Below are 26,739 nucleotides of genomic sequence, written 5' to 3'. Positions count from 1 at the left end.
AAGAAATGTAATTTACTGAATTGACTCTCTCTCCCGTTTTCCTTACTCAACGATACTGTCCACATTAAATTGTTAAAAGGAGAAAAAGGGGAAATTGAAATTGATTAGTTTTGCTATTTGTTAGCAGCTTATCCCGTGAGCTGGTCGACAAAGAATTGTTAAAATAATTGCATGCAGAGAATTCAAGGATAAAACCGCTAAGATTGTTAGAATATTGGCTAAGATTCTCAGCAGGGGAAGAAATGAGAAGATTATAACATGGATTTTGGTTTTGCTTTATAGCTGAGATTTTATTGCAGATCTCAGAAAATAAAAGCATGTATGCATTTCATAAACATGCTTGAATTTTTACGAGTCCAGCTTCTTACACCAGGGAACGTTGCCAGCAATGCTGATTTAGTCATCAGCTTTGGTCAAATATGTAATTTTCAGAATTAACATGTTAAAAAAACAATACTTGAATTTGATCTTTCATTGCTATGGGACTTTAGCCCCAAAGAGCACATATAATGTTTGAAATGGGTTATAAGGGTTCGTTGTTTTTTTTTTATCCAAGATAAGAACCTTAGAATATAACTTAACACCGAGAAGCATCTCTATATCACCGCCAACCCCCTAAGCCTCCATGTACCACAGGAAACACTCATGGCTGCCCATCCTAGCGAGGCCCCCACTGGATGTGGCTGAGGAGCCCTTAAACCCAGTGATGTTTTCCCTGATGTACAGCTTGCCTATCTCATCAGAAATCCAGATTATCATTTCTAGAAGTTGACAATTCTTAACCTTGGATAACTGTTCCTATTTTTACGGAAACATAAACTTGCAAAAATTGAGCCTTTACTCACATAGTTCCCACTAATGATTTTTTTTTAAAATGTCCTTTTTAAATCCCCACTAGCTTCTCCTAGGACTGCTGCAAGCCGAAAAGTCTGTCGTTAACTCCAAAGACATGGTCGCTCTGTTCTTCGTGCATGAAGCCACCCGCGTGTTTCACGATCGCTTAATCGAACATACTGAAAAGGGGCTTTTTTATCAGTTTCTTTCAAAGGAACTTGAGAATTATTTTAAGGTAAACTTATATTTTAAAAAAACATTTTAAGTGGTATCTTAGGCAAAAGCGTTGTTTTCTAAAAGTACCCAGACATTTCTATAATATGAATGAAAAAATTGCTGTCGATTCCATCTTTCACTGGAAAATGTCTAAGCGTAGATTTGACATGACAGAAACGACGCGGCCTTGTCACCTTTGCTCGTGTGCTTGGCCTCAGGAGCCTCGGATCTGCTCCTTTCCCCCTCACCCTCTCTCTCACCTACGAGTTAGTTCTTTGAAAACAAAGCCAGATTTTTTTCCCTTCCTAAATCTCCAGAATTTTACATCCTCCCTTACTTCCAGTTGGTGTTTGATACATATATCTGAGATGAAAGGAATAAATGAAGGAATGTAGAGACTTTGCTAAAATAACTATCTAAAGAAAGCACGTTCTTGTCCCAGGAGAAATTCTAAACTCCCTCCCCGTAAGTGCCAACTGCAATTCAGTTTTACGACTTTGCTAGACCAAGGAAGAGATGTAGAGGCAGCAGACGATGAGCAGGCAAATACTGACGGAGCAGGAGTCAGCCCTATGGACCGCAAGAACAACCACAGTGCCCCGAATTAAGACATGTTAACCAAATCTTCCTAATGACTTAAGGACATAAATTACTCCTGTGAACATTTGGGTTTGTCCAATATCATTTAATAACTTGTTCAGCCGGTTGGCTTTTTAAAAAATAAAACGTGATAACTCTTTATTATCTTCCAATAGATTCAGTGGACCACAGAAACACTGATGAATGATTCAACTGTGTTTGTGGACTTCTTGGATATAAATAAGCCTCATAGAAAAAAGATCTATCAGAACACCAATGACTACCGTAAACTCGCCAGTGTACTTAATGAATTCCAAATGAAGTTGAGTTCAACGTCTTTGGAGGTAAAACATATATGTATAAAAATCTGAGAAATACTGTAGTGTGTGTATATATTTATCCATATATACATACAGAGATAGAAAATCAAATATCTTTAAGCTGTGTGTGTGTGTGTGTGTGTGTGTGTAACAGAGAGAGTTCAGGAAAAATGTGTGCCCTCTTATTTTAAAGCAGACCATTAGAAATAATTTTATGTTGTGTCATCATGTGTTGTCTCATTTAATAGGCGGAAACACACGAGGTGCACAGCTGAGGCTGTGGGGGGTTGAATGAGGAGAGTTAGGGGAGTCAAGAAGAGAGAGAGTGGCACTGGCCCCAGAGTGGCGACAAGGAGCAGCGAAATGGATGAGACTCATCTACTTGTTTCGCAGTGTTGTCGTGGGCAGAGATGCATTAGAACAGAGACGCCAGCAAACTCGCAGATGCCATAAACCAATTTCCTAAGACTCTTCCTCCCACCACTTATTCTACCCCAAGACGCAGCAACAGGAAAACCACCCGGATGCTGCTGTCCTTTTTATCCTCTTCCCTCAAGTTTATGAACCTCCCCTCCCCCACCCCCCGCAGAATACTGGCATAGAGACAGTCTTCACTGTGCGAATTTTCCATAAACGTAAACCAGTGTACTGGGTCTAGATTACTACATTATTAGAATAGTTATTCTCACTTCCGTATCTTTGTGCATAAAACCATAATGAACATTTTTCTGTGCCTGTAATCAGTTTGTCACCTTTCCTCTGCTAGATTTCTCATTCCATGGTGTTCTTCAAGGAAGCCATAGAACACATTACAAGAGCTACAAGGGTCCTTCGGCAACCAGGGAGTCACATGTTACTGGTAATAATTTAAATTTTTCAAATGTTTTTAAGTTCGTAAGATAAAAATTAAGGATATTTAATAGAATCTACTTTGCTCGCAGAAGTTTTATTTATCCAGACTTTTTGTTTATGAAAGTTTGAAGTCATCGAGTCACAGGACAAGATTCTTGTCCTCTCAAGAGTTTGCATAAGAAGTTTATCAGCACATGAAAGTGTTATTCGTCTGTAGAAGGCAAATGGTGTGAGTTAAAGTGGTCGATCTGGCCCCGTCTCAAGCATATTCTCAGCATTAATATGCTATCTATGCCAGGGGATATTGACTTCGAAATAGTATATTTACTTGAATATTGATTGAGAAACATGAGTCTTTGCATAAAATTTTACTTCTCATGAAAACGAGTGAGAGTTAAATTCTTGGAAAATCCCAAATACCTCAAATAGAGAAAAGTTTTCGGAAGACTAAATAAAATCAAACATATTTAGCCGATTATGTGAATCGCATTATTTCTGACTGTTTATTATTTATGTCTATTATTTAGTTATTTATTTTATACTTTATGTATTATTTAGTCATTTATTTTATACTTTGTTATGTAATTCACATTTTTTTTTTCCCAAAAAGGCTTTTCCTTTGACATTCAGAACAACTAGAGCTTTATTTAAACAGCCCTTTATTTAAACAGATAGATACAAGACTAAAACGAATTAAAAATGGGAAAATACAATTAAGGCGGAAAATACAAAAGCAAATCTTCCCAGCACCAAAACTATTCTTCTACTAGCCTTTCCCATCTCACGAATGGTACCACCGTATACCTCCTGCTCTAGCCGGAAACCTGGGAGCCCCTAGCTCTTGACATTTTTCTCTCGCTCCCCGCATCCAATCTATCAATACGTGCTGACAGTACAACTTCCAAAATGTATTCGAAGCTGCCCACTTCACCTGCCCCCGCCCCATTCAACACCCCATCACCTCCACCTGGACCGCTGCAGCAGCCTCCTCTGCTCCCCGCATCTAAACTAGCATGTCCTTTTCTCCTCCCCTCGGTCCCTGTCACTATCCCTTTATTTCCTCTTAGTTTTTCTTCCTAGTCCTTAGCATCCTCTGACCTCATACATTAATTTTTCATTATTTATCACGTCTCCACATTCAGAACATAGCTCTATAATATAGAACATAGCTCTGTCAGAGCTATGAATTTAATATGTCTTATTTCAACTATTAATAGGCGTTTCTGTTCCTAAAGGGTATATGATCTTAAGTTCGCTTCTTTTTACCCCAAAGTGACTCTTGCTTTTCTAATAACAGGTAGGTGTACAAGTTCTCAGTTCTAAAATTCCTGATAATGTATTCACAGAAATATTTTTAAAGTCTAACACTCAGCTAGAACTTTGCCTTCTTAATTTATCTACAGATTTTTTTTTATAAACCTATCTTCGATCTCAGAACCCCTGTTTAAAATACAAAATAAAATATGGCAAGTCCCTGCTTTCTCTCTAATCCTGACTGTTTTGCCAGTTAAACACCTTAGATCTTTGCCTTGGGTCAAGCTAACACTAGGGTTCAATTTTGCAAAAACAATCACATGACTGGAGGCTGACTTAGTATGTGGGGCTTTGGTAGGGAGATGCAGCTGGAGGGAGCATGATGATTTGATGAAGAACATTCAAAATAGATTTTTTAAATGAATCAAATGATCATAATGTAGGTCAGTCAATTCAAATGAGATTATTATTAAGGAAGAAAAAAGGAATCATACGTGACTTTTTAAAATATTTCTTAGTGCAACTGGATTGTACTGTCAAACTACGAGAGCAAAAAAAAACAAGCAAAGTCGTATTTTGATTTAAGGCATTGATTTAAAGGATTGTTGCAGACAATCTATTATGTAAATGTTCAGTTTTCAACAAAAAGTTACAAGACATGAAAAAAGATATTCAAGTGTGAACTACACAGGGGAGAAAGTAGTCAATCGAAGGAGACTCAGATGCTATGCAAGGCAAAGACTTCAAAGCAGCTGTGACAAATATATTCAAATAACTAAGGGAAACCACATCTGAATAATTAAAAGAAAGTATAAAACTGTGACTCGTCATCAAAGAGACAGAAATTATTTTGCAAAATTGAATTTCTGGAGTTGGAAAGTACAATGAATGTGATGAAAATTTCACTCTAGGGGCTCAACAGCAGATTTAAGCTGGCAGAAGAAAGAATCCGTGTACTTGAAGATAAATCAGTAAAAATTATTCGGTCTAAAGAAAAGCGAGAAAAAAGAATGAAAGAAAAAACACAAAATTATAAAGACCTGTGATATACCAACAAATGTTGTAGATATAATACCCAAGACGTTAACCTTTACATCCAAGAAGTTCAATGATAGCTCAAGAAACTCCAAGTTGAATAAACCCAAGTGGATCCACACCAAGTCACATCATAGTCAAACTATTAAAAAAAGAAAAAAAAGACAAAAAGATAATTATCAGGCAGCAAGAGAAAAACAGATCATCATGTATTAGGAAATCTTAATAAGATTAGCAAACTGACATCAGAAACATCAGAAAAACAGTAGAAGACATAGTCAAAGCAATGAAAGAAAAAACATTGTCAGTATTGCTATATTCAGTAAAACTATTATTCAAAGAATGAAGATGGATTAAAAGACATTCCCAGATAAACAAAGACAGAGAATTTGTTGCTATCTTACAAGAAATACTAAAGGAAACATTTCGGTCTGAGCAGGAATGACATCAGATGGTAACTTGAATCCACATGAATAATAAAAAGCACCAGTTAGAGTAATTTCATAGTTAAATATAAAAGACAGTGTATTGCTCGATCGTGTTTAGATTATGTTTAGCTTTCTAAGAAGCTGCCAAACTTGTCTTCCAAGGTGATTATGCCATTTTGCCCTCCCACCAGCGATAAGTGAGAGTTCCTGCCGCTTTGTATCCTTATGTTAGCAATTCTATCATCAATATTTGAGATTTTGGAGAATTTAATATATGTGTAGTTGTATCTCATTGTTTTCTCTAATGACAAATTATATCGAGCATCTTTTCATATGCTCTTGTAAAGTGTCTGTTTGTTTTAAATTGAGTGGTTTGTCCTTAGGATTTTCTACAAACAGGATCATGTGGAATGTGAATAAAGAGCGTTTTACTTGTTTATTTTCTAATCTGGATGGCTTTTTTTTTCCTTGCCTAACTGCACTGGCTAGAACCTCCGGTATGGTGTTGAATGGAAATTGTGAGAGAGAACATCTTAGCTTCGTTCCCAGCCTTAGGGGAAAAACATTTAGTCTTCACCATTAAGCATAAGGCTAGCTGCAAGTTTTTCATAGATCCGCTTTGTGAGGTTGATGAAGTTCCCTTCTACTGGTTTTTGCTGAGTTTTTTTTTTTTTTAAATCATAAATGGTGTTGGATTTTATCAAACACTTCTGCATTTCTTGAGATGATCATGTGTTTTTTGCTTTTTATTCTATTAATATGGTGTATTACATTTTAATGGATTTGGGAATGTTAAACCAAACATCCCAATAAATCTTACTTGGTCACGGTGTACATTACTTATATGTTGTTGCTTTTGGTTTGCTAATATTTTGTTCAGAATTTTTACCACTATATCCACAAGGGATATTGGTCTACGGTTTTCTTTTTTCATGATACCTTTCTCTAGTTTCAGTATCAGGCTGATACTGGCCTCATAGATGAGGCGGAAAGTATTCTCTTTTCTATTTTCTGGAAGAGTATGTGAAGGATTGGTTTCATTTCTTCCTTAAATGTTTGGTAGAACTCTCCAATGAAGCCATTTGGCCCAGGGCTTTTCTTTGTTGGAAGTTCTTAACTCGATCTCTTTTTTTGTCATGGGTCTATTCAGATTTTCTATTTCTTCAGTAATTTGTGTCTTTTTAGCAAAGTGTCCATTTCATCTAAGTTAACTGATGTGTTGGCGTACAGTTGTTCATAGCATTGTCTATCATCTTTTAATTTTTATAATGTTGGCGTTTACAGCCCCACTTTAATTTCTGATTTTAATAATTGGGTCCTCTCTCTTTTTTTCTTTGTCAGTCTAGCTAAGGATTTGTCGATTTTGTTAATCTTTTCAAAAGATGAACTTTTGGTTTCATCGAGAGTATTGTTTTTTTATTCTTTATTTTCTCCTCTCATCTTTATTATTTTCTTCTTTATGCCTGCTTTGGGCTTAGTTTTCTTATGTAGTTTTCTAAGGTAGAAGGTGAGGTTATACATTTGAGATTTATCTTATTTTAAAAATGTAGGCATCTGTAGCTATAACTTTCTCTCTAAGCACTGCCTTAGGTATGTTGGATGTTCTCATTGGTCTTAAAGTATTTTCTAATTTGTCTTATGATTTCTTCTTTCGTCCATTGGTTCAGGAGTGTGTTGTAAAAGTTCCACATATTTGTGAACATTTCAAATTTCGTTCCATTACTTATTTCTACTTAATTCTATTGTGGTCAGAGAACATACTTCAAATGACTTCAATCCTTTTAAATTTATTGAGGCTCGTTTAATGGTTTGGCATGTGGGCCGCCCTGGAGAATGGTCCATGTATGCTTCAGAAGATCGTGTATTTTGCTGTTGTTGGGTGGAGTCTTCTTTATATGTCAATTAGATCAAGTTGCTTTACAGTATTGTTGAAGTCTTTATATTCCAAACCACCATGCTAAGTGAGAAGGCAGATTCAAAAGATTTCATATTGCATGATTCCATTTATAGGAAGTGTCCAAAAAAGGCAGATCTGGAGAGACAGCATATGAGTTGTTGCCTGGGACTGGAGGTTGGAATGAAGATTGGCTGCAAACAGGCTTGAGAAATCTTTTTGGGGTTATGGAATGTTCTAAAAAGAGATTCTGGTGATGGTTGCATAACTCTGTAAATTTACTAGAAATCATTGAATTGTACACTTAAAACAGGTGTGGTCTGTAAATTATATCTTAATAAAACTTTTTAAAAGGTAAATACTTCATCATAATTACCAAGAGCATTTATTGTTTATTGCTCAAAATAAATAAGAAAGGACTCATCTAAATTCTGATAAATGAAGAGGAAAATATTGACAATGATATAATGATTATTTATAAGCCTATCCATGTTATTTTTCCAGATTATCTTATAAGTGAAGTTATATATTTCAAGAGGTTATGAAGGCAAAGGTGAAAATATTGAATGTATATGAATTCCTTATAAAATTTTAATAAAATACTTTAATTATGTTTAATATATCTCCCCCAAAAAGTTATAAAACTTGCCTAAGTATATTTACTATCTAAATTTCAAATATATCTAAACAGAAATTTATACATTGAAAGATTCCCAGACCATATATAGGAATCATATGTTGGATTTTTTTTTTTTCTCCCAAAGATTGGAATAGATGGATGTGGAAAAGAAACTTGTGCAACATTGGCCTGTTACTTGACAGAATATAAAGTCTACCAAGTGCCTGCATCTCACAATTACGCCTATTTAGAATTCAAAGAAGACTTTAAAAAGATGTTTATTCAAGCAGGATTAGAGGGGAACCCCACTGTTTTGATAGTCGCTAATTTAAACCTGGATCAGGTAAGTGCTTTTTGTCTTCATTATTTGCTAAAGTTTGATATTTAAATGGCCCTCCAAATTTAATATTCGGAAAAGAAAATAATCTATAGTATTATGAATCTACCATATCAATTCTTTTCATTATTCTCTGTCCTTACCCAGTTATAGCCCATAGAGTTTATATATCTGTAATCATGATATAGATGGTTTTACATAAACATTACAACAAAAGCATTTTCTGTGTCTGCACGGTTTTCACTTTAATTTGCCGATTGGAAGTAATTTATCTGTGTAGCTAAGTCATCCATCTTATATGCGAACTAATCATCCATCTTATATTCAAACTGTACAGTTTTCACTTTAATTGATCGATCGGAAGCCATTTATCTGTGTAGATAAGTCGTCCATCTTATATCTGAACTAGTTTTGTAATCTATGTTTTAAAAAAACGCTATCATCTGTATCCACTATCTGACCTGTAATCTGCAATGTGCTCTCACAGAGCTGGGGCTTCTGATTCTCTCCTTTATCCTTCTGCTCTCGTTCGACCATCAAGTTTAGGACTGTCCTTGCAGGATATACTTTATTTATATAAAAGCGAAAACGTTAATCACTCAACTTTTCAAAATTTTGTTGTTTTGCATAAGTTACACCCTTTCACAGCCAAAACACATAGATTATATTTCCTTCTTTGTGGCAAAATTTCAAGGGAACGTTGTTTATTATCTGTGATCCAGACATGTATATATAACTATTAGTATTGTTCAGACTCTCATCTTATTTTTTCTCCTAATTCTGGGCTTCTCCAGAGGTGTGTTTTTCTTTCATGTCTTAGTTTGAGGGTAAATCTCAGTGCCATGTCATATCTACTATACTCCATAATATCCAGTTTTCTGGTTTACTGTATATTCTCTCCTTCCCAATTTACACAACCTTTTCTGTTGATCGGGTTGAGGTTTCTGCCAGACACTTCCATTCTGGGTTTTGGGAGATGCAGTTTCTCCCGTGCCAGGAGCCTGTGGGTTCTCATTTAAGAAAGAATTTCTCAGAAAACCACTATCAGATCAAAGCTGAGGTGAACACAGCTCCTCTCCTTCCGTGCTGTTCAGGACTTCAAGGCCATTGGATCGCCTTTCCACACTTTTCAGATTTCTTCTGGCCATATCATTGCTTTCCACATGAATCAAAAAAAAAAAAAAATGGTTTTAGGACTTTGTAAAATTAACGTGTCAAGTAGAACACAAGGCGTCAGATGGTGAGTCACAAATTAGAATAGTGAAGTTTGTTACTACAGGTCCTCGAAAGGCCACACAGGGAGGCGAAGGCAGGCTGCAGGCAGGGAGAGAGGGGCAGGACCGGGAGCATACACGTTTATTAACGTCCTTGTATTGTACTTGGGAGTTTCCGGGCTAGCGTCAGATTAGTCAATTCAAACTTAAAGAGTCGGGTTTTGGTAAATCCCACAGGGTGTTACCTAATGGACACAGAAGACTCACAGGTGCTGGGAGGCGGGGAGACCGTTCATCACAAGGGCTGTTGGGAAATCGTATCAGGAACTTACATTGGCTTATGACTCTGCTGGCTGCTGTCGCGGGCATGTGCTCTCATGAAGGGGCTAGTGTCAGTTTAATGCCTCGCAGGCCACTTGGCCAAACAAGATGAGTGCCAAAGCAGCAATACCTTGGAATAATATAGTTAAACTTTTGACAAGTGGGTAATAATCAATGTGTGTAAGAAGCTTTGGTGGTTTTCCATCATATCGTGTCTTAGGTGAAACAGGAAAGCAGCTAGCTCTATGTTACCTCTGTTGGCTTCTGCTGGAGCCTGCCCCACCCTGCTCTCTGCCCATCCTTACCTGGGCTGAAATACCAGGAACGTGTGAGTGTCTGAGGAGTATCCTGAGGAGTCAGAAATGCCAAGGATACTTTTCTTTTTAAAAAAAACGAACAAACAAACTTGAATTTACTCTCAAAACCAAAATGTTTATACTTTTTAGAACTCCTCTGGTAGTTTTTTTACTGTTCTTTCTCCTTTTTACCTTTTCCATTCGATTTGGAACTCTTTATAGAGATGAACTTGATTAAATTAAAATAATCCTTCAGCTACATTGTTTCTAGTTTGTGTAGTATTCAACGGAAAAAGCAGATGCATTGAGGTCTTCTATAAACGGCTCGAGGCACAGTCTCTGCTCAGTTCATGTATCCGCCCCTCCTGTGCCGCTAGCCCCAGTGTGTAATACAGGTGTCTGGCATATTGTCTGTATCAAACATGCATTTCTCTAATGGTTGAATAGATAAATGGATGAATGAAGCTTATTTGACTCAGGGGGGGAAAAAAAAGATATTTATGATTAACCTCAATTTTCTTTAAACACTATTGCTTTCTCAGTTTGGTGTGCTTAGAGTAGAATATATGAATAATTTACTCATTCCTGATTAAATATATGCTTCCTCTAAGGAGGCACTGTTAGAAGATTTGAACAGCATTCTGAATTTGGGAAAAATACCTGACATGTTTGAAAATGAGGAGCTGGACTCCATCGCACTAAGGATTAGACCTCTTGCTGAACAGTCTGGTTATATGGATAATAGGCAAGCTTTATTTTCATTCTTCCAAAAGGTACTGTTTTTTCACGCATTGGGTTTATCAAATTGTCGTGTTAATTTAAAAGTAGACTATGTTTATAATTCTGTGCATTACTTTCAAGTTGGGTAATTTCTTTAGTTCTTTAAATGAGTTTTTAAAGTTAAAATAATGACTGTCATCCCTACACTCAGACCCACAACACTCTTAGGCAGGCCAAAGGTTAACAAAGATCTCAGCCTCCCTATTAAAGCCCAAAACAAATAATAACAGCTGGAGGCAATGACAAGAGATGCAGGATCCCAGGGTGATTTCTTAACACTGAGATTCCTTCCCAGCCAATGAGGTTTTCATTTCGGTCATGCTGGTAGCAAGTGTGGAAAGGCAAGAAACGAGAATTCTTTTATCCCTTTGAATAGCCCTAAAATTGGCCAGGAGCTGATGGGTACAGAAAGAAATCAGCCAGAAAAAGCAGGGGATGTTTAGAATGAACTCAGCAGTAGGATAGCTGTGAAGGGACCAGTCTTATGAGAGGTATAGACTAGACCGATGACCTAGGCTTTCCATGTCTTTAAGGCATGATGACCGGCCAGGGGCTTGGTGAGCGGGTAGATGTGATTTACCTAAACCGAAGGGTTCAGTGGGAAAGTACCACAGGTCAACTTATTTCTGGTGCCAGTTTCTGTCTATCATGGAGTCATTTGAAAATTCAGCTGGGCCACCCTTCATTCCTCAACAGATACTCTGTGATCTGGAACAAGAAGCTGTTAAAAAAAAATTCCAGAAATGGAATCCACAATTGAGAGAGAGCAATATCATATGAATGGATGCTTGGATTGAGTTATATTTTAAAATGCCTCACTCTTAAAGGCTAAAAAATAATAATAATAATTAGGGGCAATATCAAGAGATGTCAGATCCCAAGAAAGAAGGGACAGCAATTTTCCTAATAACATGTGGCACTCTGGTGCCCTGACACTAAGTAGGTTTATCTAATAGATTGTAAGTGGTAAAGATCAAAGAAATTCTCTTTTGGAGTGTAGAGAACGGTGCGCTCCGGAAATGAAAAATAAACCAAGAATCCCAGTTAGAAATATATATATCTTCCAAAAATGATTTGAAGTGTCTTACAATAATAATCAATAGTGAAGGCACATTTTAAGCTGTTAATATTAGATATGTTCAAGTAGGAGCTGGCATGGGTAAAGCAAAGACAGGTAATTTCATTTGGAATTTAAACATTTCTGTATGGTGTGAATTTTACACTGAGCCATTTAATTTGCTTTTATAAAATTCTTGAAGACAAAAAAGAAGAAAATGTCACACTTACAGCCTTCTTTCAACTTTATCTTGCTAATTTGGCAAAATAAGGTTGCTTGATCCTCAAAGATATTATCACTTTGTACAAGTCGAACTCTTCAAATTAAAAGAAATAGTAACTCACCGAGGCTGCTTTCAGAAATGTGGTTTTATTATAAAGTGATATATTGAAGTGGGAAAGGAATCCGTGCCCCATGGCCAGTAATTCCAAGAAGTCAGTAGCAGCAGAAGCAGCATAACTTGTGGAGGGAAAGGTTTAATGGGGGGAAAGGATGCAGGCAAACTTCATAGAAACTAACACTTTGCCTGGACCTGCAAAATTGTATAGAATCTAATATTGCTTAGGCATCATCCTTCAGCTCTAGTAGCTTATTAATATCTCCCTGGTGCTCCACCCACAACAATGGTCTCTGTTTCTCTCTGTGACTTTAATTCATGGCCATTTCTCACTTTGAGTTTCTGTGGGTCTCAAATGCACACCACCCTAGAGGAAAGCGTTGATAGTCAGACCCATCACCATCTGATGTAAGGGTACCTACTGAACGCAACTCCAGCACCAGGCCACCTCACGAGAGTTGGCTTTTACAGGGATGTCCTGGAGTCCAGTGTCTCCCCTGCATGGTCCATCCAGCTGAAGCCAAGAGACTGGAGTCACACAGAGCAGCACCTGGCCACTTTCCTCAGAAGAGCTCCATGGGACTCGCAGTTTCCCTTGGCAGGGCTCTGGTCACAGCAGGCGCTCACTGCACAGTTGGCCAGTTTACTGAGTAAGGGAAGAATTGAAACACGTTTAAAATGGAATTTGCAATATAATCTTTTTTCGAAGTAGTCAATTACATTTTAATGACTTATATTTTCATTAATTTTCAGAGAATATATAAAAATTTTCATATTTTCATAATAATGAGTCCTACAGGACCTAACTTCCGCCATAATTGCAGAATGTATTCTTCTATGATTAGCACGTGCACGATTGATTGGTATGAAAAGTGGCCAGAAGAGGCTCTTTTTGTTGTGGCCGACTCTTTCTTAAGAGAAAAGGTGGACTTAGAGAAAAGAGAGGTAAATATAACTTCTTTTAAAAAAAAACACACATAAAAACCTAATACAAAGGAAGTTTTTGTAGCTGGGTTAAAAGTGACCAGATTGTTGGCTGGGCTTGGTGGACTGGAGATGCATGACCAGGACAAAGTTAGGTCTAAGACAATATTTTCTCCAAAACTAAGCAAAGGAGATACTCTTTCTACTCTCTTTCTATATCTAAATAGTAGATAATAGATAAATGATAGATTATGGATGGATAGATGGATGGATGGATGGATGGATGGATGATGGTGGATGGATGGTGAATGGATGGTGAATGGATGGTGGATGGATGATGGATGGATGATGGATGGATGGATGATGAGATGATAGATAGAGATGGATAGAAATGATAGATAGATAGATAGATAGATAGATAGATAGATAGATGATAGACAGATGTAGATATATAGATATAGATATAGACATAGATATATAGATATATAGATGATATAGATAGAGATACAGATACAGATATCGATATATCCATATATCTTTTGAGCCTTTACATTTTGCAGCTTTATTTTATTTTATTTTATAAGGAGATTGAGTATCTTGCTGTTGATAACCTACTTTAAGAAAGAAAGATGGGAGATAAAGAAAGCACCATAAACCTGAGCCATTGACAATGGTGTCCTAAATCCTTGGCTGGCTGCAGCGGAAATGAGGGTTCAGCCTAGAAGAAGGCGTCTGGCGTGTCGTTAATCGTCAGCCACGTTGTTGCCGCTTGCACCCTACCCCATCCCAACCATTAAAAATGATATATTCTTGGTCCCATTCACCCAGGGCCTTTTTCTACATTCTCACACCTCAAATTGATAAACTCTTTCAAGTTATTCACATTCGATTTAATCTTTTCAAGGTGTGTTTGGATCGCTTTCTCTTAATTCTTGAAAATTATTAATTTTCAGAACTTGAAAGAAAAGCTTGTCCCAACATGTGTCCAAATCCACAAAAGTATAAAAGACTTGAGCATAAAATACTTTCAAAAAACCAGAAGGCATTACTACATCACTCCCAGCACCTACTTGAAATTCATGGAAACCTTCGCTCACATTTTGAGGTCACAGGAGAAGGAAATGCAAACGAGGAGGTGAGGCTTTGCGACCAAATCAGAAACGTGCACTTTACATGGGTGCTTTTATTTGTATCGACAGACACAAACACAAAATAGACCAAATCTGCTTTTTCAGCGGGAAAAAAAGGCAAAAGCTGCAGAAGACCTGAAGGGAAGGTGGGTGGGCGTTAGGAGGCTGCGCCCATCAGGACAAGGCAGGCGGATGCAGCCAGCGAGGAGGCAGGGAGCCCTCGTTAGGTGCACATGGTTTGCTGCTTCCCTAGACAAGGCAAGAGTAGCCATAGGTGCCACACCCCACGTCCCTTGTCCCTTGGGGCCACAGCAAAATAAAAGGAGCCTGAGACTGCAACGCAGGTAGGATGCCCGGCTGCTGAGCGCATGCGTCAAGCTGCAGCCACGCAGTTTTGGAGTCTCCTGCTGCACCTGCGACAGTGGGGGAGGAAACGTGCGGCAGAAAGTCTCATACCTCGTCAGAACCCAGGAGACATGGAGAGCTCATGACAGCCTCCCAGGAAGCTACGGAAGTGACTGGAAGCGGCCTTGTAGCATCTGCTCACAGCATCCGAGCTGTCATGTTCTAGGAGGATGGCGGGGTGTTCTGCCCGGACCTCCGTCGGTTGCGGCTAAACCGTGCCCACGTGTGACCGATGGAGGGGCAGGCCTAGACAGCTCCATCCCATGACCTGTTATATGGCTGGCTGGGAAAGAAAGGGCGCCCTGTCAGATACCTTATTCAGTGGTACTCACGGGGGCTTGGACCAAACCCATTCTATTAGGCAGCATTGGATGAGAGTGGCCATGACTGCACCTCCCACCTGGTGGATAAACACAGTCAAGCTCCCTGTCTGGAGCCAGGCCAGTTAGGGATGTGATTAAGAGGCACTGGCCTCAGGAAGCCAGCAGGAAGCCCAGGGTAGCGTTTAGACGTTTAGACGAGGTTCTGTGCTAGGTAAATATAGGCCTGACTTTTACATAAGAAGTGGCAACATCAACAGCAGCATTTTGGGAGTCAGGGTCTAATATTATTAAGTTTTTGTTAGCAGAGTCAGGTGGAGTGTGGCAGATTCAACGCCAATTAAATTCAGAGCAGTTGCTATAGTCTGTGAATACGGTGAAGCTAAAAGGAATCATTTCGTTCGTTAAGTTTATATTGTCCTGGTGTTTTAAGTAAAGGCTGTTCTCCCCTAGAGTTAGCAGTGCCTGGGGTCTTTCTGAAAGTCCTCAGGTTAAGATTTTTGTTGATCAGAAGTTAAATGGAGGACGAAGTCTGGCTAGATCGGCCAGATGCCCTGTCGATAACAGTCAAGAGAAACTAGTAGATCCTCCTTCCACCTCTAACCTCCGCGTTTTGGAGGTGTCCCCTCTCAACCTCATAGGTTGTTGCTCCCTATTCTAAGCCACATGATTGCGTGACCAGTCCCTGTCACAATCACATCACCTTTCTCCAGTGTTTCCCATGTCCGCCCCCGCCCCTCACCCCAGTATCCCCAGACACGTCCCCAGGCGGCTCAGTAGTTTGTTCCTTATATATGACGTAGGATCCTAGAACATCTCCTGACCCCTGGCGCACGGGTCATACCAGGACCACCTTAAAAGCTGTCGTCACGTATGCCCGGTCATTATCATTAATATTCATAGCTGCTTACATCCATCCCGCACAGCTAAGTGGTAGAAGAAGCATCAGCTTACAGGTCCCCAGCTCCTCTCGGCTCCTCACACCTTTCGGCAGCCTAGTTTCCCAGGGGTAGATGTGGGAGAAGAAAAAGCGGGGAGGGTTAATGCTGTGGCTTGGGTCTCTCACAGCCAGGGTGTGCCTCTTCCCAACCCCAGAACTCATAATTCAACATTCTGTTTAAATGGGAAGTCTTCTGCAGAATGACCACATCTAAAGCCCAAATTGCCTATCCTGAGTGTGAGCTTCGGTTACCCAATTACCTTTTTCAGTTTGTCCTTTAAGAGTTCATTTTATTTTTAATAGCACCTGCTTCTTGATATGTTTACAGATTAAATGCTAAGCACACTTGTTCTAGCATACACAGCACAGAACAAATAGTAACTCTGAGTAATTAAATAGACTTGTATTTTAGGAAGATCACTCTAGTATGAGATTAGACTGGGGAATAAATTGGAGAGATACAAGAATAAAAACAAGGACGTGGTTCCACAGTGTAGCGGTGAGCACGTCTCCTTTACACGCAGAAGGTCCTAGGTTCGTGCCCCAGTTCAGCCACAGTCCATGGCATGGTTCAGCCATGCCACCCTGAACAAGCCCAATGTCTGATCTTGGAAGCTAAGCAGGGTCGGGCCTGGTTAATACTTAGATGGGAGACCACCTAGGGAGACTAGGTGCTGTAGGCATAAATAGTACTAATAAATAATTTTAAAAAATAAAAACAGGATTTGAGAGTTATCGTAGTAATCTAGATGCGAAGTCCCTCTGCCAATACCACATAACCTTGATTACTGTCACTATGTAATCAGTCTTACAATCAAGTGGAGTGATTCTACCCACTTTGTTATTCTTTTACACAATTATTTGAATTATCCTAGTTCCTATATCTTTCCATTTAAATTTTATAATAAGCTTGACTATCTACAAAAAACATCTGACCTCAATTTCGATAGGAACTGCATTAAACCTATTTATCCATTTGGGGAGAATTGACACCTTTACCCTGTTGTCTTCCATTCCGTGATCACGGTATATCTTGCTTTGCTAATATTTTGTTGCATCTTACACCTGTTAACATTTTTTTTTTTTTGCCTTCAGGAATCGTTTCCATATGGGTCTATCCAAGATTCTAGAAGCAACCACTCTAGTTACAGATATGCAGGAGGAGCTCTTGATTCTTGGCCCTCAGATAGAACAAAAGACAAAGGTATATTTCATTTAAAGTCTCTTTTTAAAGATTTTAAAGTTTAATGTCAAACAGTGTTTGAAAGCAAAGTCTCTGGTATTTGACAAGTGTGGATTAAAATTCTCACTTTGTTACCATGCAACCGTGTAATCTCTCTTAGTCTCAATTTTCTTATCTGTAAAATGAGGAAAAGAGCAACGGTAATAGCAAAATATTAACATCATTTTCTTTACTAATTAAATGTGAGAATAGGTACATAACTAATAATAAAAATTGACATAGAAAATTCTGTAGTTATCAGTTAAATCCATCTGAAATGTGCTGTGGTCAGTTGCAAGCTGCCACGTGTCCTAAAGATCATTACTTGTTATTATTCTTTATGTGTATGATATGAAATGATATTTATTATAGTCATCCCTCAGTCTATTAAACACATATATTTCAAGCTGATTTTGATCAGTTTTATAGGAATGAAATAAGCTATTCGAATTTCTCTTTACAAAAGATCTGTCTCTTAAAATTCATGTTAAGAAGAATTGTTTGGTTCATTAGGAAACAGAAATCTTAATGGAAAAACTACAGAAAGATTCACAAGTAGTTGAGAAAGTTCAGATGCTTGTCAAACAGGATGAAGAAATTATGGCAGAAGAAGTACGAATTGTGGAAAACTATGCTCAGGTAAAATTAAAAGACGATCATTAAAAATCATTTGGAGATTTGCAAAATCATTTTCTAATCCCCAAATTTAACAGGTCAGGCTTTTTAATGTATAGTGCTCCAACTTTGGATACTTCTCATATTTATTGAGTATCTACAAATATTTATTGAGTATCTACTACGTGTAAGACACTATCAGATGAAAAGAGGGAGTACAAGGACACAGGGTCCTTGTTCTTGAGGGACCTATAATCCTTACAAGAGACAGATAAGCCAGTTCTTCTGGTTACAATGAACAGAAACTCACTGAAGCCATGTCAGAACTACACGTGGCCTCCAAGAGGAACATCCGCAAGAAGTAAAGCAGCTCTGGGGACTATCCGTTTGGTGCGTGTCGCTTCCCTTATTGACCGAGTAATTCTCTCTTTTTAAACTGACCTGCTGCTCCTCTCAATCCTCTTTAGCCAGAATCCCACCAGGAAACAGTCTGCTGTAGCAGGTAACCGAATGTTCAGTAGCCCCACCCCGCCTCTCAGAGGAGGCAGAGAATGGAGTTTCATTTGTCTTCCATAAGCAAAGGTTTTTAATCGAGCAACTCCGGCAATTTATAATATCTATCATATATACGTATCTATATGCCTATACCCCTAATATCTATGTACTTATTTATACATGAGCTACTCTCATTAGCTAATGTCCCAAAGCGCAATAAATACCCAGGTTTATTGTGAGCAGTAGCAAATGTGAATACATATTTCCAATGGTCCTTTTAGTGATTTCTAAATATTTGTCTGGCTTCTTGTCAGAGCTGAATAGATCATCCCTGTTTTCACCTTATAACACGGCTGAAGAAGAGTTTACACCAGGGATGAGAGAGGTCTCAGCCTGCCCTTTACTCCTGTCCGTGTTTTAAGAGCTAGTTTGCTTCAAACTGGGTAACATAGTCAGTAAATCTCCTTACATGAAAGCTAATACTTATTTAGAGTAAGTAAAGAAATCAGATAATATATAAATGTTTAAAAGCTGACAATTATTATAAACATCACGAGGTCTAGAAAAATTACAATACAGTTTAGTAATTAACTGCCTTCCACACCTCCTACTACTTTTTTTCTGCATTTTTTCACTGTGTACTGATCCCTTCTTCACATGATAATGATTCTGTAATATCATCTCCTATAAAATCTTTACTAATGTTGATTAAAATGTGCTTTTCATTTCTGATAGTTTGTGAAAGTTTTTGTCAACTTCATAACTCATCACTGATAATGTCATGAACATTTTTATTAGTATTACTTTCAAATTTGATCAAACTAGCAGTGGCATTTCAGTTTCTTGTGCAGTGATTAATTTTAAATACTGTTTGAATTGACAATATTCATTACCAGTTTTCCATCGATATCTTCATAACTGAGGTATTTTCTGGTATTTATATTTTCATTAATGTTAATATGTCTTGCAAACTCAGCCAAAAACTTGAGTTTTTCTAGTGTAATTATATGATGCATTTTTCATTAATTGGATTATTAAACAGACCCAAACCCAAATCATTACTTCTATCCTAAATTTATTTTTTCTCATAATGAATTCTTGCTTTTGGCATGATCTGAAAATTTTCATTACATTTTACTCCACAATCTCAAAATAATCTCTATCAATTTTAACACACAATTACTTTTAACATTCTACAAATTTTTGTCTTAATTATTTATTCATAAATAAAAATTAAAATGATAAAATAAGACACCTTTCACATATATCTATATAAGGAATCTGTAATTTCTCATTTATTTCATCAAGACATTCCAAAACATCTTTACCTACACCGCCATGCTTACCTAAATACCCAGGAATTCTAATGAACACTTTTGCTCAACTCCCATCAAAAAAAAAAAAAAAAAAAAAAGAAAAATAGATAATAGGTTTAAAATAGTATATGCTGCATTATTGAATATACTCATGAAGAACTAAACTTCCATTCTGAGGAGGTATCAATGAAAATCTGACCGTGGACCTTATAATTTTATACATCTGATAAAGGCAAGATTTTCCGCAGACCAGATTCTGGATCTATACATTGCAAACCTTGTTTCTCCTCCAGTACCCACACAGTTCTGGTGCTGGCCACTATAGGACAAGTTTCTATCACAATATGACTTCTGGCCCTGCACCTCAATGTCACATCGCCAGGAAAGCTGGAATTTTTTTGGAAGTATTTCTAGAAGTCACTCCTTTTAGAGCTAGCTTGCAACGACTTAATTATACAAAGAAGTGACTGTGAGCGACATAATTATAATTCCCAACTGTGCTCCTTACCCAGATCCTAAAAATGTCCATAGCTATTTCGGTGCCACCTGACTACAGGAAACCTGACAAAGAGTGAGTCAGAGTGTAAAGAGAAATTGTTCTTACCTGATTCCAATTAAAATGTCTTACTTTTGCTAGTCTGACGAAAACACGTGACCTTACAAACACATTGGCACAGCTCTTTCCTTGGCTCTGAAAGGGACTTATGCAGGTGAGAAGCTCTGAAGCCACCTCTAACTGAACCACTCCTCAAAGGGACATCGTGAGTGCTACACTGAGTCCATTAGAGAAGGCAGCAACCACTCGGTGTTTCTGCTTCTCACAGATGGCTTCTCATAGGGGATTGAGCAACACCCTTCATTTAGGTCTGTAAAACACATTTCCAACAGTGTGTACGTACCTAAGTCAGAAGCATAATTTATGGACCTTGTAAAAATGTCAAGTTGTATTTTCCAAGTTTAAAATATAAAAATGTTAAATATGCAACTATATTCATTTATATGTATTTGGAGGCTTATAACTTTATTGCAGAAAACTGCCAATGAACTAAAAAGCGTACTGCCGGCCTTAGACAAGGCAATCGTGGCTCTAAATGCCCTGGATAAAGCTAATGTCTCTGAATTAAGGTAAGCAGTTTATCTGTTTCTATTGAGTTGGAAAAGCTAAGGATAAAGCATAAATACGTGGCAAAAGTTACTAAGTCTCTATTCCATTTTTAGATTAAGTCATGTTTACCCATCTTGGTTACTTAAAAATTTTCTTATGTGTGTTACACACTGTATCTAATCAATGTTATGGTTCCATCAACCATAAAGACATGGCAGTATTTTATGTCTCCTTAAGAAAGAAAAAATGTTACCAAGTAAACTATATAATTTGCCATTGGCTATCAACTGAATCTCAATCTCAAGAGATGTAAAAATGTGCATCTTAGAATTATTAAAATATTGTATTACCTGGACTAGAAAGAAAAGCCATAGCGATTATATAAACACCTGACCTGCAGTTCTAAAAATAAGAGGCGATGTTTACAGCACTGCCGTTTATGTGAGTTTAGCTGTAGAGCGTGGGAGATCTGTAGGAACGCAGTAAAGCACATCTGGTACTGCACTGTTGGCCACTGGCACAAGATGGGAAGCACTTTCCCTTGTCCCCTTTGCCCAGCTCAGCCTTCCCTGTGTGTGTGGGAAGAGCAGTTAAAGAGAAATTCATAAGGAAATGCAAGAGAAATGAAATACTTTAAGGTACAAAGATTTGAACCTGATGGCTCTAACTTGAATCTTTAGGGGAGATAATTTTTAACGTAAGCTCTTCAACTCTCCAAACAATTGGAACTGTCAGAATGTGTTGAGTTTTCCATTATTTATAGAAAGATGCAGAAATATGCAGCACATCTCCAGTGATATTTATGACATGTTATTAACTCTAGGGATAAGAATAGCAAATGGCCAAAAGAAAAGGTGGGGTGGGGGAGGGTTTAATCAATGTATTTTTACAGGAAGAACAGAACATGTCACAAGGCTGAAGGTGTATTCCACCTAAAGTTGCATTCATTCAGCGGCTACACTGAGTGCACACTGTGTGACAGGCCCCATTCTAGGTGCCAAAGTCACAGCACGTAAACGTTGGAGAAGGGCTCTCTGCTGAGTGACAGTGAAGCGGAGAACTGAATGAGGTTTGACATGGCCCAGGAAGGAATCTAGAGAAGGAGTGGTCTAAGCAGAAGAAACGGAAAGCACAAGCGTCTTAAGGCAGACACGTGCTTGCCGGGTTTCAGGAGCTGCTAAAGACCGGGATGCCTGACACTCTGTGAGCGAGAGGGAGTGTCAGGAGATGACCCCAGAGAAGCAGCAGGGCCCAGCCCTTCCCCAGCAGAGTCCCCTCTGTACCTGTGACTTTGTTCTGGAAGTTCTATTCTCTTAGCTTTCCTTTGGCAGGTATTCCCAAGGGAGAGAGATCAGCTCAGATTCCCTTCAGCCTAATCTCCATGGGGTGGTGTGGTATAGTGGTTAAGCATGTGAGCTCTGGTACTGAGCGTCCTCGGTTGGAATCCTGGCCCTGCCACTTTCTAGTTACATAGACTGTCTGAGCCTCAATTTCCTTTTTATGCAATAACAGATGTTGAGGGGATTGGATGAGTTGAAACAGTAAAATGCTTAGAATAGAGTCTGGGATAAGGCACGCGCTCAGTAAAAGTTGCTTCAATGCTAAGAGGTTTCCTCAGATCAAGTAGGTCCTTTTTTCTTGCTCTAGTGCAAAAAACCTAAAGAAAACTATCCTTGTCCTTGAATTCGTCCTTGAATTTTTTTAATATAGTCCTCGTGAGGTCGATAGTGTACATTTCACTTCATTTCAGTAAATGAAATGCCTTATAATACGGTCTTGGTTGCTTTTCTTAGGATATGCAGAAAAGACACCTAGCAGGTGCACAGTTTAGTCCGTTCTCTTTCCTAGCCGCCGTTTTCATCATCAAAATGCAAATGATTGCCCGTGACAGTACAGTCCTTTGCCAATTTGCAACATTAGCCACAAGAAGAAGGAAGAAGATAGTAGAAAATGCAGATCGGAGTAAACCAGTAAGGGTCCAAGACAGAGTGTTTCTGTGTAGCAACGGAGGACTTTAAAGCAAATTGTGTCGACAGGACTCGCTTTGGATCAAATATCTGGTTCTGGAAAGTGGCGCCTACATTAAACTATAGTCAGTTCGATCCTACTTTCCCTTTAATTTACGTTAACATTTCATAGATAATACATTTTTGTCTTAATTTGACTACGTTCCCATCGTGATTGCTTTAAAGAGAGTCGAGGCGAAGTTGAGGGATAAGTTTGTTTTGGGAACTCTCATTCCTCCTCCGTGAACCTAGTCTCTTTCTTGCTGCTTCTTCTGTTACTATCTTTCTCATTATTTCAGAAAAGCCAGACTGATAACCTCAGAAAAGCAACCTGATTAATCACTTCTAAGTAAGGTATCGGTGATTTAGTGATTTAGTCCTCCTGAAAAAAATATCTACATTTTAAAAGACCGTTAAAGAGAACAAAGATTACTATAATTGAATGAATCGCCAATGACAACATTCAAGGCAGGGGGACCTTCCTGGTAACCCCTGTAGATAATGTTGGCCATATCAACTTGGCTTCATCGCCTCCCTTCTTTGGGGAAGTCTATACGATTTTCGTTTGAGGGAGACTCATTACCCTGGATAGACCTGTCCCTTTAGTTCCAAGTCCCAAATGCTGTTGTACAGCAGTCACCACCCGCATGGCTGTTCACCGAAACTTACTTCTTGTGAATGTCACTCTGACCTCTGGATTTCCAAAGTGTCGGCTTCTCATCAGTGGTGCAGAGGCTTGTCACTTGATTAGGACACAGCTAAGAGGCAGTTTCCAACGTTCCAGTAATGACATCAGTGGCGACTTGAGAGACAAATTCCCACCCACCTCCTCCTCCCACTCTGTTGTATCAGTGATCTTTATGGTGGGAATTTGAGATCGAGATGAAGAAAAGTCTTCATCAGGGGATATGTTTAAGAGAAGATGCACCTCATAGCACCCCTTAAATCACAAGAGAAGGGCTGACGCCCAACTCCCCTACCCTGTTTCAGGCTTGTAGCCATCAGTAAATCAACACTACGATGAAACAGGAAGAACTCTGCAGAGAGTACTCTCTTAGTGAAAGAATTAACCTATGACGGAGATGTTCTCCATATTTAAGTTTGATGCATTTCATCTTCCTAAAGCAAAGATACCCATATGTTAAAGATACCCACATTTTTAAAGATGCCCAAATAATGAAAAAGGCTCTACGTCGGCAAATAGTTCTCCTCGTCAAAATTCCTGTTAAAACTCGGTGTATATTGTCTTCTGAGACAGTTTACAGGGTGCATTTGATTTTACTGGGGAAGCTGATGAGATTTTCACTGTCTATTGCAGAGTATACACACGTCCCCCTTTCCTTGTGCTGACGGTCATGAACGCAGTTTGTATTCTTCTGCAAAAGAAACCTAACTGGGCTACTGCAAAGTTGCTTCTTTCAGAGACTGGTTTCTTAAAAAAATTGATTAACCTGGACAAGGACAGCATACCTGAGAAGGTAAAAAGTTCGCCGCTAATTAACGCTTCATTGATGCATCCTATAGTTATGATCTATGGAAGTCAAAATTGGTATCGTGTATTCGAATGGGGAGACAGTGGTCAAAGTTCAAAGATCAGAGAGCAAGCCGTATCTCCAAACACGATAGGTTTCCTGGAAGTGTGCAGGAAAAGCAAGATGTCGCTGAAACTGGAAAATGTGTCATGTCTCATCAGAATGAGATTAGAGAACAGCCCAACAGTGGGAGAAAGTCTTTCCGGATGGATTGCGTTACACCGTGAAGGTGCAACGAGTGGATAAATGCGTGAGATTTTCTTCGCAATATAATCGATGTATAACATTGTATCTGTTTCAGGTGTACAGCATAATGATTCAATATCTGTATATATTGCAGAATGATCACTACAGTGAGTCTAGTAAACATCCATCATTACACATGGTTTCCTTTTTTTCTCGTTATGATAACTTTTTAGATCAACTCCCTTAACGACTTTCAAATATAGAATATACAGTATTATTAACTATAGTCACCATGCTGTATATTACATCCATAGGCATTGTTTATATTCTAACTGGAATTTTGTGTCTTTTGACCACCATCCCCCATTTCACCCATTCCCCACCCCTCTCCCCCACCTCTGGCAACCACCAATCTGTTCTCTGTATCTATGAATTTGTTTTTTGTTTTTTTTTATTTTAGCTTCTACATATAAATAAAATCATACACTTTTGGTAGGTGATATGTTTGTAGGAATTTATCTATATCTTTTAGGTTGTTCATTTTATTGGCCTATGATTATTCAGAGTAGTCTCTAATAATCCTTTGTATTTCTGTAGTATCAGTTATAATGGCTCCTTTTTCATTTCTGACTTGATTTATTTGAGCCCTCTCTCTTTTTTTCTTGGTGAGTCTAAGCCACAGGTTTTTTGGTGCATGTCCTGCCAAAGCAAGCCCTAGCCAGAGGTTTTTCAACTTGGTTAATCTCTTCAAAAAAACAAATATTAGTTTTATTGATCTTTTCTATTGTCCCTTAGTCAGTTCCATTTATTTCTGCTCTGATCTTTGTTATTTCCTTCCTTCTACTAACTTTGGACTTCATTCGCTTAAGAAAAAGATTTCATATCTCCGTGCACACCAAATTTTGCAGAGCTGGAGAAAGTTAACCTGTTTTCTTTTTGTAAAATGGAGTTCTTTTTTAAAAATCTGTAATAAAGCTACTGTAACAACAATAGCAATAACAAGATATCTATAAAAGAGGTTTTCCCTCTCCTTTTAAAAAAAATTACTGGCGCTAGAGCCAGTTTGTACCTAGGTGTATATTCTACTGTTGAAGAGTAGTTGAGTATTTCTTATATGAAATAAAATTTCATTCTAAGGTAGATCGGGGAAACTTCAAACCAATAACAGTTCTTTCTCCTGTAATACATGGACTGTGTTCTCTCTAGGTTTTCATTAAGCTGAAGAAAATTTTAAACTTACCTGATTTCAACCCAAACAAGATCGCTCTAGTTTCTGTTGCTTGTTGCTCCATGTGCCAGTGGGTCATAGCTCTGAATAACTACCACGAAGTACAGAAGGTATGCTTATCCTCCTAAATATAACAATTTGGAAGTGATACATTACAGTGATTAAATTTCCAGAAATAATTTTTATTTAACAATACTCAAGTGAACTTCTGTGGAGGGAATACCTAATGAAAAACACTTGAATCAAACATATTATGCTAACTCACACAGATATCAAGCGCCTCTGTCAAATTCTTTTATTTACAGCAACTATGCTATTGTACTATTTGTTTTAATGTGTTTCACCATATTAAACTACTTTATATTTCTTTTTTGTACACATAATTCTAGGAAAGCTAATTTTAAGAGTTAACACTTATAATTGTTTTTTAAACATAAGTGGCATTTTTTAAAGTGAACTTGAGGTTTTTTAACACTTAAATGTTGTGACATTCTTTTCAAGCTGGTGGGCCCTAAACAAATCCAAGTAGCTGAAGCTCAAAATGTTCTAAAAATTGCACGGCAAAGGCTGGCAGAAAAACAAAGAGGTTTACAGCTGGTAAGAAATTTTTTTTCTTGTTAAACTATCAACACTCTTATAAACTAGAAAAAAAATCAGGAAAAAGTAAGTATCTCGTAATCCGTTTAAGATAAAATGGGAATAATAATAAAAGTAGTAAGAGGTTAGTTAATATTAAGTAAATACTATAGATACTATACATGAAGGTCTTAGTACCTGCCACATAATAGAACACGCAATAATATTAATTACTATTATGTCGATAATATATTATTTTATGATTTTACCAAATTTCTTCTAGGAGATATTTGTAACTTTGGTCTACCAACGACACTCGGTATTAATCTGTGTTCTTAAAACGTTCTGCTTAACCTGTTTATATCA

At 38.0% G+C, this 26,739-nt stretch overlaps 1 protein-coding gene across 1 annotated transcript in view; it reads left to right on the top strand.

Moving 5' to 3' along the window:
* Positions 1-26,739, top strand: part of DNAH14 (dynein axonemal heavy chain 14) — a 209,823-nt gene that overhangs the window by 134,369 nt on the left and 48,715 nt on the right. Inside the window, exons 49-61 of the mRNA XM_039883632.1 lie at positions 899-1,069; positions 1,806-1,973; positions 2,716-2,808; positions 8,177-8,374; positions 10,811-10,972; positions 13,127-13,318; positions 14,251-14,432; positions 17,188-17,296; positions 17,828-17,953; positions 20,771-20,865; positions 24,170-24,329; positions 25,776-25,907; positions 26,299-26,394. Of these exons, the coding sequence (XP_039739566.1) occupies positions 899-1,069; positions 1,806-1,973; positions 2,716-2,808; positions 8,177-8,374; positions 10,811-10,972; positions 13,127-13,318; positions 14,251-14,432; positions 17,188-17,296; positions 17,828-17,953; positions 20,771-20,865; positions 24,170-24,329; positions 25,776-25,907; positions 26,299-26,394 (1,884 nt within the window). The remainder of the gene's footprint in view (positions 1-898; positions 1,070-1,805; positions 1,974-2,715; positions 2,809-8,176; positions 8,375-10,810; positions 10,973-13,126; positions 13,319-14,250; positions 14,433-17,187; positions 17,297-17,827; positions 17,954-20,770; positions 20,866-24,169; positions 24,330-25,775; positions 25,908-26,298; positions 26,395-26,739) is intronic.

This window comes from Pteropus medius, unplaced genomic scaffold (genome assembly GCF_902729225.1).
Source record: "Pteropus medius unplaced genomic scaffold, Ma_sr-lr_union100, whole genome shotgun sequence".
NCBI classification, from domain to species: domain Eukaryota; kingdom Metazoa; phylum Chordata; class Mammalia; order Chiroptera; family Pteropodidae; genus Pteropus; species Pteropus medius.
This window is presented reverse-complemented; position numbering and strand designations above follow the sequence as displayed.